Source organism: Desmodus rotundus, chromosome 4 (genome assembly GCF_022682495.2).
Source record: "Desmodus rotundus isolate HL8 chromosome 4, HLdesRot8A.1, whole genome shotgun sequence".
NCBI lineage: Eukaryota > Metazoa > Chordata > Mammalia > Chiroptera > Phyllostomidae > Desmodus > Desmodus rotundus.
The window spans coordinates 78,781,178-78,794,040 of NC_071390.1; the positions used below are offsets into that span (position 1 = coordinate 78,781,178).

The window sequence follows — 12,863 nt, forward strand, 5'->3', positions numbered from 1 at the left end:
TTATAAAGTAATGTTCATTTGCTGACCTCCTCTTCTTTTTTTGTCTTATTGAAACACTTTGTAAGCAGCCTTCTGATGCACAGAATTTTGTCTCTGTTTAAGAGATATAGAAATGAGTCGTTCCACTTTTTCTTGTCTGTCATGCATTAGAAACAACTCTGGGAAAGACCAGTTCTTCTTTTTGCATAGTGAGTATAATCACTTCTACCTACTTCAGAGATACTATCAGCATAAATAAAATTATACAGGGGTGGGCAAAAGCAGGTTTACAGTTTTGAGTACACAAAACACAAGAGTTTATTCTTATATTATTATTTATTAATTATTGTATTATTTCCCATGTGAACTATAAACCTAATTTTGCTTACTCGTGTATGAATGATTATATCCACACACATCCATGCATGTACCTAAAACAACCTATAAAGTGCCTGTGTCCCTTAGAAACACGTAGTGCAAGGTGCTTCAGAATAAATTAAATGCTGATCTCAATTCCTTTGGCTGAAAACATGCTTGATTTTATAATATGAGGTGATTTACTTATACTTGCTAAAATTACAGAGCCTCAATGGGTAGCCAATAAACAACTTCATGATAAAGCTATTTCAATTTTATTTTATTCCTATTTCCTCCATTTCAAAGGATAGATTTTATACATGATTATGAAAAACACATTTACTATACCTGTAGTAATTCAGACACAGAAGAATACCCAGTGCCAGGGTCAGCTGTACCCCGAGAAAAACGAAGGACTGGAAAATTGAAACATCTCCAGCAGCTATTGGGCGACTTGCTGTTCTTGTAACCTTAATACATAAAAACAGATACCTTAGCCTCATGTAATAGCTCAATAATTCATTTAGACATTTAATTCAGAGACTGGTCTGTGGAAAGTACCAAGGCAGAAATATGAATAAAAGGTGAAATCAATACTGGAAGTACTGCCAAGAATCAAAACTTGATATTTAAAGTAGCTTTGAAAAGAACTAAAATTTCCTGCCTTTTCACGAACATGGCGCCCAAAACGAAGAAGGAAGCTCCTGCCCCTCCCCAAGCCAAAGCCAAGGCAAGGCTTTGAAGGCAAAGAAAGCAGTGCTAAAAGGTGTCCACAGCCACAAAAAAAAAAGATCTGCATGTCCCCCACCTTCAGGAGGCCTAAGACACTGCGGCTCCATGGGCAGCCTAAATATCCTCGGAACAGCGCCCCCAGGAGAAACAAGCTTGACCACTATGCCATCGTCAAGTTCCCCCTGACTACTGAGTCAGCCATGAAGAAGATAGAAGACAACAATACACTTGTGTTCATTGTGGATGTCAAGGCCAACAAGCACCAGATCAAACAGGCTGTGAAGAAGCTGTATGATATTGATGTGGCCAAGGTCAACACCCTGATCAGGCCTGATGGGAGAAGAAGGCATATGTTCGACTGGCTCCAGACTATGATGCTTTGGATGTTGCCAACAAAATTGGGATCATCTAAACTGAGTCCAGCTGGCTAATTCTAAATATAAAAATTTTATACTAAAAAAAAAAAAAAAAAAAAAGAGAGAACTAAAATTTCCCACCATTCATTCCCTTACCTCCCACCCCCAAACAAAACAAAGCTATTTCCTTATCTAGCTACTTAGCTCGCTACCTAGCTTAATTAGCAAGTGTATGTTCAATTTCCATAGAGAAAAGAGGGACAATAATCGTGAGAACTGTCAGGAAAGAAGAATTGCAGTGCATGTTAAATAAGGCTAATATTGTGTGAATGTTTTGAGTATGGGAAGCACTGCAATCAGAAATCAGATGTGAAGAAAGAAGACAGATTATCTGGGTTTGAAAATTAAAGGGCTTTTGCCAGCTTATTCAGGAATGGGTCTGTAATCTTGTATTAGCTGCACCCAAATATAAAGGGCAAACCCACTGTAAGAATATGAACAGAAAGAGCAATTATGTGAACAAATAATATATATTAATTTGTTCTTTTCCTTCCAAGAGATCATTAAACGTGATTATTCTAAATTGAACCACAGAAAAAAATAACCAAAATTTTCAACATTGCTAAAAAACAAAACAAACAAGCAAAGAAATCCAACACTTAAATCCAATTCCATCAATTAATGACTGTATGAATTTTGGCAAATTACTTAATCTCTCTCGGGCGTAGGTTACATACCTGTTAAAAGGAAAAAGAGAGAGAGGGAGAAGAGAGGGAGGCAATAATAGCACCTATTTCACAGAGTAAATGCAGTGTTTGAAGCACTTAAGTATTCAATAAATGTTAACTATTATTAATATAACATATTTTTGTATGATTTATATCAAGAGTTAGCAAACTATGGCCTGTGGACCAAATCTAGCCCAGTGCCTGCTTTTATATAGCCTGTGAGCTAAGGCAGGTTTTTACTTTTTTAGATGGTTGAAAATAAATTTAAAAAAAAGAGTAATGTATTGTGACACATGAAAATAATATGAAATTCAAATTTCAGCACCCACAAATAGTTTTACTAAAACAGAGGCACACCCATTTGTTTACATATTGTGTGTGGTTGCTTTCATGCTCCAATAGAGTAGTTGCAACAAAGACAGTAGGGCCCACAAAGGCTAAAATATTTACTATCTTATTCTTTATAGAAAAGATTTGTGGACCCAAGTCCTAGCGTGTTTTACTCTGCAATAAAAACATTATTCTTTCAAACTGTAATGACTCATCTTGGTTCGTGTGACAGAACTGGATCGTCCAGCCTTGCTTTGGTCTCCAGTTTCTGTTGGAAATAATATTTATGTTCTTATATTTGTTTCAGGATATTATGATTCTTCCAGCTAGTATCTGACTGTTGACAATGCACTATTCTAAGAGCATCACATATGCATCACATCACCGAACCCTTATAACCACCCTGTCTATAGGCACTCACAAAGTCTTGGCATTTCTAAGTTTTAGGAAACTAAAGCAGAGGCTCAGGAACTTTCCAAAGTCACAAGGAGTACAACTCCGTCAGTCCAGTCCCACTGACCACACTAACCATGACATTACACTGGCTGTTCAGTACAGTTATAATTATCTACCTAAATTTGAAAGCTGAAAATGAGCACTCCATTGAAAGACTAAAAATTATGTAACACGATGATTGAAACATATTCTATGTGGTTTTTATGAAACCAGAATGCTCACAGCTCATAAAAACAAATCAATACCTGTGCATCGATATTATTTCAATGTTTATCTACCTAATGTTTATCACATGGCTAGTAGATTACATACATCAGCAAAACATACTTAACCCAAATACCCTAATAGCAACTCACTTAGAATCCTGAGCCATAAACATATTCTAATGACATAAAGCCTTTAAGAAACTGTGAGGTAAGCATTACAACGTGGCCAAGCCTTTTGACTAGTCCTTTAAAAGATGCGTGTAACATTTTGACATTCACGTTAGCAAAACCACCTCAATAGCTATAAAACACTCATTTAAGCACTTTGTTATATGCCGATACAGAATCTGGAGTCTTCTAATCAAAGGAAAACAGCATGCAGGAGATAAAGGGTATTTAATCAGTTCCCTTTTATCTAGAGATGGAAAAATATCACTTGGGGGAACTAATGGAAAAAGTTGGTTTGAGTATATATTTTTTTAATCAAACTTTTTCTTTTGTGGTAACTATAGATTCAAATGCAGTTTTGTTTTTTTTTTTTAAATTCTCTGTATTTTAAAAAATACAGAGATCCCATGTACCCTTTATAAGCTCCCCTAGGGGTTACATCTTATAAAACTTTACAGTCCAACATCACAACCAGGATTTGGATGTTAGGTGCTCTAATCACATTTAAGAATTATTTTGAAGTGATATATGCCAGACACCTCATTCATATGGTTATGCAGAAAGAAAAACTGGCCAGGTGTGTGAAGCCCCAAATCAACGCATCAAGGATGCCTGGCAAGGATCAAGGCATCCAAACGGGATCTGCAGGGCATACAGTGGCCTTTACTATGCAGTTTCTGCTACCATCCTACCCTCTAGCCATACACAAACCCCATGACTGCTTTATAATGTACTTTATCTCACAGCTATGCCTCTGTATTTGTTGTTCCCTCTGTGTAGTGACCTCACCCTCCAGCCCAGCCCCCCCACCCTTTTTTTTGGCTACCTTATTCTGACACAGTTTAAACATCACTCCCTGAAAGCTCTCTGACTGACTTCCCTTGTGCTGAGGAAGGGGGTCTTCAGTAAGTTCCCCTGCGGACACCATCCTCATGACAGTGCCGCTGTGTTACAACTACTAGATGGTGAGGTCAGCAGTGTCATCTTTCAGCCACGCAATCCTAGAACCTGGCACTGTGTCTTACACAGCAAGTATTCACTAACTGCTTTATGAATTAAAAAATATATTAATGTGACACTGTTCTATAAACTAACAATCATTCTAGGTGTGCCTTGCTTAAGGAAATTCAGACTTAAATGGAAGGCAAACTAAAGGTGACTATTTGTATATATGATTATATTTACTTTATATAATTCACCATGGGCTTCTTTTAAACTGGAAGTTTACTTGATTATTTACTCAAGCATTTAATGATTTTGTACTTGTTATAGTGTGGCTGCTAGACTAAAAGGCAAACAAGATGGACCTTTCCCTTGAGAAAATAATGATCTGTTGAAAAACAAAGAAATAATTATACACATGTGATAGAATATGCATAGAAAATAATCCTGACGAATATAATGTATCAAACCTTAACTGAAGTTTTCTCTGGGGCTTTGGGGAAGGAGATAAGGAGGACTTGCACTTCCTATTCTTTCTATTTCTGTACTGTATGAATTTTTCAGAATAAATGTGTTATTTTTCTAAGGAGAAAAAAGAATAAAATTATGTTTTTAAAAGAAATAATTATAACAAATACAAATAGGGTAGCCTCTGTTCATTTAAATTAAGATTTGATTTAATAGTTATGGCTCCAATATACACTGCAAAGGAAGGGATGACAGGTCTCTTATTTTTTATTATTTTATTTTTTTAAATCCTCACCTGAGGATAGTTTTTTTCATTGCTTTCTGGAGAGAAAGGGAAAGAGAGAGAAAAACATCAATCAGCTGCCTTCCCATAAATGCCCCAACTGGAGATCAAACCTGCAACCTAGGTATATGCCCTGACCAGGAATCAAACCTGCTACCTTTCCGTCTAAAGGACGACTCTCCAACCAACTGAGCCACACCAGCCAGGGTGGATGATGGTTCTTTTAGACACTCAGAGGTTCGGATGGATTTTTCACTTCACTCCTAACATCCTTACCCTGGCCTTCTAAATCCTAATTCATTTCATAAAAATAAAGTATACACCCTGCCCCCATGGCCGCTCCAGTGCCGCGAAAAGAAGTGCACTGCACTGTGTCACACCAGCTATTTGTTCAGCTGTTATTGGCACTTCTCATGCTGGATTTCAGTGAGGACACTAAATGAGGCTGTTGCTTTATGCAGCATTCAAAAATGATGCCACCATGTGACTCTACAGAATTTAGAGGAGCCTCTCTGTTCCTTTCGACAATGAAGCTACCTTTTTATCGTAGTCCCGGTCCCACAGGTCGTTAATAGTACAGCCTGCTCCACGCATCAGAATAGCACCAGTGCCAAAGAGGGATAACATGTACCAATCGGGAAAACAACCAGGCTCGGCTGCCAAACCAATGCTCCAGGTACAAGGCAAATACAGCAGCCAGGTTCCTAAGCAAAAATAAAAAGACAAAAAAGGTTACAAGTTCAAGCTGGTTAACTGTTTTCATTTGTTTAAACATCACATCCCAAAGTAAAAAAACACAAAGTGAAAAACACATGACAAAACGGGGACAATAAATTTGTAATTCATATCACAAAGGACTATTTTCCCTAATATATAGGGTTCCTAGAAACTGAAGAGAATCAATAAATAGTCCAACTGAAAAATGGACAGAAAACATAATAGAGGTTCACAGAAAGAAATACAAATGACTCTTATACATATGAAAAGATAACCTACTTTGAGAAATTACACATTAAAATTACACTGATGTAACATTCTTCCCCTATCAGATTGGCAAAACTCTAAGTCTGACAACACACCCTGGGGAATCGGATACTTCCATGTATTCCTGATGAGGTTCCAAAACACTCCAAACCTTATGGACAACCTGAAAATTTTATTAGTATACACGCACACACAGAGACAAAACAAATACATACGTTTGAATGTTAGTATGTTCACAGACCATGTCAGGAAGGATATATTAGAAACTTATCTCTGAGGAGGGGAACTGGTTTGCTGAGAGACTTAGTTTTCAATCTACACTCTTATACCTTCCGAATTTTGTATCACATGCATGTATTACCTGCTCAAAATTTCTTTACTGTTTTTGATATATTTACAATAAAATGGTCTTGTGGTAGGGAGAGTATTAACCATATAAAAAATATATTTTGCAACTACATGCACAAATGGGCTTAGTTCTTGGCCTTTTGCCCAAAACTAGATGAAATTAAACTAAAACCAAACATAGCAGTCCCCCCTTATCTGTGGGTGATATGTTCCCAAACCCCCAGCGGATGCTTGAAACTGTGGATAGTACCAAACACTGTAGATGCTATTTTTTCCTATACCTATGTACCTATGATAAAGCTTTATTTATAAATTAGGCACAGTAACAACAATGAATAAAATAGAACAATCAAACAACATACTGTAATAAAAGCTATGTGAATGTGGTCACTTGTTCCAGCGGATTGTAGGGGCCCAATGCTTTCTGGCATGACATGCTGCTGTCAGTCAGAATGTTTTCTGTTCATGTCTTCCACTCACAAATTCAATGCCTTTTTCATCTCAACTAAGCATTTATCGTACACTGTGCCTGTAACTTTTGCAGCATGAGGTCCATAACTTGCAGTCTGAGGTGCAACAAACTAGCACAAATTTCTTTTTCCTCCATAATTTCACGGATAGAAAATTCATTCAATTCTTACTGTAGATCTTAACAACCTTAGCATACAATTTCTTTTCTTATTGAGAACTTTCATCTTTTCACTTTAAGGAAGCACTTCACGGCTTCTCTTTGGCGTATCGGAATTGACAGCATCACTACTCTTGGCTTTGGGGCAATTACTAAGTTAACGAAAGTTACTTGAACACAAGCACTGCAAAGCTGCAACAGCTACAAAGTGACGGGTGGGTAGTGTATATAGTGTGGACAAACTGGACAAAGGGATGACTCACATGCTGAGCAGAGTGGGGGATGATGGCAAGATTATATCATGCTATTCAAAATGGTATGGAATTTAGAACTTATGAACTGTTTACTGAATTATTTCTGGAATTTTCTACTTAATATTTTTGGACCATAGTTGACTATGGTTAACTGAAACTGCAGGAAGTGAAACCGCATAAGGGGGTACTACTGTAGATTGTGTGAATAAGAAATTTCACACATGAACTTTAATAATTACCTTACTTTAAAAAAAAAGTCTTTCTACCACTGTTTGCACATGGTGCCCATTAGAAAAATTCTGAGTTTTCCTTCCCTATTTAGCAATATCAGAGAAAAAAGGTATGTGGTTATGGAAAGATCAGATCCTATATGAAAACAGTTGAATGACAAAGTCCTTATAATCATGTTTAAGCTTCTTAAGTTTTATTCATTTGCAAATATTTATAAAGCACATATTTTGTGCCAGGGCTGTGCTAGGAACAGGGAATACAATAGTGACTGAGAGTTGGTTTCTGCCTCTACATAGCTTATACATCAAACGGAAGAAACACGGTTAACCAAACAGTAATAAAATAGAGCAACTCAACAACAGAGCAAGCACAGGGTCCTACCAAGGCATAAAACAGAGCTACCTAAGTTCACTGGTGAGACAATAAGGAAAACTCAGGAAGGGTCTTCCAAAAGGGGCTTAAACTCACACAGCAGAAAAGGCAAGGAGGAGCTAAAAGTGAGAAATGGCCAGGCCAGACCTGAATAACGATAGTTAATGTGGGGGAGGAATAAAGTTTCCTTTAACCTTCTAGGTTCTTTTGGCGAGCCTAATAATTAAATCAACATGTGGCAGATTAACAAGAGAAAATAACCAAATTTAATTACATACATATGGACAAGAAGTCTGAGACCCACTACCCTGCTGGACCACTGGGAGCAGGTGAAGGGCAGGGAACACAGGTCGGGCCTCACAAGAGGCAAACACTCATTTCTCTCTGACATCGGTGTTCTCTCCCTCTCCTTCCTTTCCCCTCTCTCTAAAATCAATAAGCATGTTCTCGGGTGAGGATTAAATAAATAAATAAATAAATAAGAAAGAGCCCTAAAAAATCCTGCCCTGTAAATAAGTTATTTTTGTTAATAACTCTTGTTATGGACAAGGCCCCCAATTTAAAATTTAAGGGACAGGTAAAAGTTTCTCTTGAACCTGCAAGGTCTCGATTACCTTCAGCTCAAAATAGCTTCCACGCCACAGAGGCACATCTTGGAGCAACTCATTCCGACCCCCTCCACTAACATGTACTGAATGTTCGTGAAATGTCAGGCAGTGTTCTAAATGATTAAAATGTATGAACTCATTTAATCTTCAAAAACACTCATAAAATAGGCACTATTATTATTATTCCTATTATACACATGCGGCAACAGATGCATAGAGGTTAAAACAATGAGTTTAACTACCTGCTTGTAACTCAGACAGACAGAGGAGCAGCTAGCTGTTCCTGCCCAGATAGAAAAGGAAAACAATCGCTTCACAGGCATTATTTTCCCGGTGCAATTAGAACTGAAGGTTCCATTACAAAATAATTCTAGAGAAAGATGTGTAACCTCCTGTAACATTTTGTTACGAACAAAATTTTCCTGGCCTTAGTCTGTATTACAGGTGGCATATTCACTTACTAACAGGAATCTGCACGTCACCGCTACAGATGAGGAGCGTTCCTATAATGCAAGAACAAGTCAGACCTCCTGCTTGATGTCTGCTACTCGTAAGTGCAATGACACCGACACTAAAGTATATTAAACTTTAAGGCTCATTCCTCATCTATAAATGAGGGGGAAAATATCTATCTTTCAGAGTTATTATGAGAAGACAATATTGGTGATGAAAACACAAACAATAATAAAAAACATATAGTGCTTACTATGTGCCAGGTGCTGTCATATAACACTTTTGATTCTCATAACAAATCAATGAAATAGGCTCTATTTTCATTACAACCAGATACGTTTCAGGAAAAAAAAATGTTTACTGTAAAAAAAGAAAACTCTCTCTGGGAGATTAAATAAAAACAGCAAGTTTTGGCAGGTGATGGGCAACAAAAGAACCTATGTAAATGGAGTCTAAGAGTCATTCACTAATCTCACACCTTACCTTTAAGACAACATAATCACCCATAAACGCAGTAAAAAAATTATACCACCGGTTTAGTGAAAGAGTGCCACCTGCCGAAACTTTCTCAAATAACATAGTTGTAATCCTTTCTGAAAAATGAAACACTTTGGCTTATGAAGATTAGTAAGATTAAACTTCAACAAAGTAAAACAATGAATGTAAAATCACCCCACAAAAGAATTTCAGTAAAGAAATATCAAACCTGAATTCTACTACTGTCAACTTACTGTTCCTGGCATACACAGTGGCTCAAAAAATGTTTGTTGAATGAACTATAACACACAGAACTACTAATAAGTTATCTTAAAAATCCTGTAATCATTACCTTATTTAGAACCAAAGCATACAGGTTAGTCTTTTCTAAAATACTAGGTTGGCCAAAAAGTTCATTTAGTTTTTTCCATATGATGGCTCTGATAGAGCTTAGTTATCTTTAATTTCACTGGAGACAATTTTGTAGACTGCATTGTGACAGCTGTCATATCAGCATGCCTTTAAAAAAAAATCAAAATTGGTGAATTTTTGTGTAGCCATTTTAATACTGAAGATGGAAGAAAATATGCAACATTTTTGGCATATTATGCTTTATTATTTCAAGAAAGGTAAAAACACAACTGAAACACAAAAGAAAGAAAACGAAAAAGATCTGTGCAGTGTATTTAGAAGGTGGTGTGACTGACTGAATGTGTCATAAGTGCTTTGTGAGGTTTGTTAGGTACTATTGACATTTTGGCCAAATCATTCTTTGTTGTGGGGCTGTCTTATGCACTGGAAGATGCTTAGCAGCACCCCTGGCCTCTACCCACCACTAGAAGCCAATAGCAGCAGATAGCTGACATACTCAAAATATCCAAATCAATAAAGGTATTGGTGAAAATGAAAAATGTGTCTTTTATTTTATGGAAAAAACTAAATAGACTTTTTGGCCAACCAATACCTTGGCCAACCAAATAACTACTTCCCAATCTCCTCCAATTCTCACTTCTCAAGTAATAATGACTGACATTCTTGGGCACTTATGTCAGGCACTGTTCTAAATACTTGACACATATATGTGAGTTCTCATGACAATCTTATAAAGTCAGTATTATTAGTCAGTATCTTCATTTTATAGATGAGAAATGAAAGCCCAGAGAGGTGAAGTAACTTAATTGAGGTCCCTCAAAAGGGCGGAGTGAAGATTCAAATCCAAGAGGTCTGGCTCCAGAGCATTATGCAAAACCCCTTTGTAGCCTCTCAGTACGTGGTAGGGTGGTCTAGCCACTAAAGTAGAAACAAGAGGTTTATGGAAATGGGAATAACAGTACCTGTTGATCTGCCGTGGATGCCTGTAAACTTACACCGAAGCTTTGTGACACAGACCCAAAGAACAGAATTATGGTTAGGCTTTAGATTAGAACTGGGCTTGGAAATTTATGCCTATCTACTTGTATCTGGCCCCCAAATGCAAGGGGACATGCATGATGGGCAGGGCTGTGCCTTATCATTTATTTTGCTTTTATACTTTAATTGCTGATTGCCATAAACTCTTAGTGCTCTGATCCCAAATAAGTAGTGCATAAACCTAGGATACCAGAAACAAGGCCTAATTTGAGGTCTTAGCTCAGCAAAGGTGGAGAAAATGTCATCTACACATCTGACTGTACTTCCATGCACTGCAATGGGAATACCAACAACCTGGAATTCAGCCTCTACCACTCCCTCCCATTTTGTCCATCCTTTTTCAGTCCAGCTTCTCACCAGCCTGTATTCCCACTATTTTCTACGCACACCTGGGGTTCTAGATCAGCTTATGGTTTTAATGTTCCAACAACACTCTACCATCCCATCTTTGTCAAAAACATTTCCCCCACCAATCAAGAGCTCTTCCCTCCTCTGCAAAATCTACCTGTCCTTTGAGTTACACTTTCTTCTTGAGTTTTTCCAGCAATGAAATTCCCTAGTAATTACTGTCTTTCCTGCTGTACTTACTACCTGTATTACTTAAATCAGCTTTTTCAACTACACTGGGAATTCCTTGAGAGCAGGGAGTTTCTATAGCTTTCTATCTCTGAAGCTGGGTGATGCTGTAGTTGTTTATTAATTCATTCAATTCTACTGTCAGGCTCTACTAGGCATTAGATTTTTTTTTTTTAAATCCCATTGATGTGGAGCTTATATTATATTGGAGAGGTGAATCACCCAATAAATGCGTAATGTTCGTTAATGGAGAGTGCTACAAAACAAAAACAACAAGAACAACAAAAGCCACCGGAGGTGAAGGGACAGAGTGAGGCGGTGGGTGGTATTTTAAACAGGAAGGTGAGGGATATCCTTAGGAGGCGACTGTGAGCTGATAGGCAGTCCGTAGTGCTCTACGTGCTGCATTCACATGAATTAAATCTTTGTGAGTCGGGTAGTGTAGGGCAAACAGCTGGGACCAGCATCAACACTAGGTTCATCTGTTCTGGCTCTGCCGAAGAATCGTAGTTTCTTCAGTGTTTTTACTGTCTATTTGCACTGGAAGCCTTACAGGATTATGGGAACGATCAAGCATAATTAAAGTAAGGAAGTGCTAGAGTACTGCACGTCTCTGCAACAGCAGGGACACGACCAGCACGGGATTTCAGCTCGATTCACTACTTAAACAAGGATTACAGAATGAGCGAACTTTTTGGCCAGGCTCAGACACTCAGGATTCAGAGGGGCGCGAAGGCGAGTCACTTCACAGTTCGCCAGGTTCGGGTGTCCCCAGGGCCCCGGCGCGGGGTGGCTCAGACCCAGCTTTAGTGCTTCATTTCCATTACACTAGCAGCCCGGGCCCCACCCTCGCCCGCCGCACTCACCAATGGGCTTGTCCAGCCTCATGAGGCGCAGGTAGGGCTGCAGCGGGCGGGGCGCCGCCTCCACGACCGCAGCGGCCGAGAGGCTGAGCGGACGCCAGCGCAGGCCCCGCCCCGCGGAGGGCTGCCGGTCCCCCGGGCGCGGCACGCCAGCCATGCGCGCCAGGGCCAGCGAGCGCCCCCGCGAACCCCACAGCCATGCCTGTGTCCTGGCTCGCAGACACCACGCGCGCCCCGCGCGGCCCGCGCCCAGCATGGTGTCGGGCAGCTTCGCCCGCACCGGCCTGACGTCATTTCCTGGCGTCGGGTCACCGGTAGGCATGCGCAGTGACAGAAGTGATACCCGTTCGCCCGGCTCGCGTCCGTCCCGTCTGGGTGGTGGTGTGGCTTTACCCTTTTGACTAACCGGAAAGAGGGGTTATCCTGGTCACTTTACCCCGGAATGCGGTCCCCTTGGTACTTAGTGCAAAAGGAATTCCTGTTACCAGCGCTCGCAGTTTTACCAGGAAAAAAACACGCAAAAAACCTACTGAATCCCAAATATTGATTTGCAAGCAGGTGGTTCCATTTTTAAAGCTAAAAAGGGCACCTAGAGGCCGAATCCGAGAGTGTAGGTTAAAACCGTACTCAGAGTTGAAGAATGTTCATTACACA

General features: G+C 39.2%; 1 protein-coding gene and 1 pseudogene across 1 annotated transcript in view; one reads left to right on the top strand and one right to left on the bottom strand.

Moving 5' to 3' along the window:
* COQ2 (coenzyme Q2, polyprenyltransferase) overlaps positions 1-12,510 on the bottom strand; it is a 33,283-nt gene extending 20,773 nt beyond the window's left edge. The window contains exons 1-3 of the mRNA XM_024574909.4: positions 12,213-12,510; positions 5,543-5,709; positions 685-806 (exon numbers count right to left, since the gene is read on the bottom strand). Coding sequence (XP_024430677.3) covers positions 685-806; positions 5,543-5,709; positions 12,213-12,465 — 542 coding nt within the window. The 5' untranslated portion in view covers positions 12,466-12,510. The remainder of the gene's footprint in view (positions 1-684; positions 807-5,542; positions 5,710-12,212) is intronic.
* On the top strand, positions 1,013-1,541 carry LOC112317816 (large ribosomal subunit protein uL23 pseudogene; annotated as a pseudogene).
* Positions 12,511-12,863: the final 353 nt, after the last annotated feature.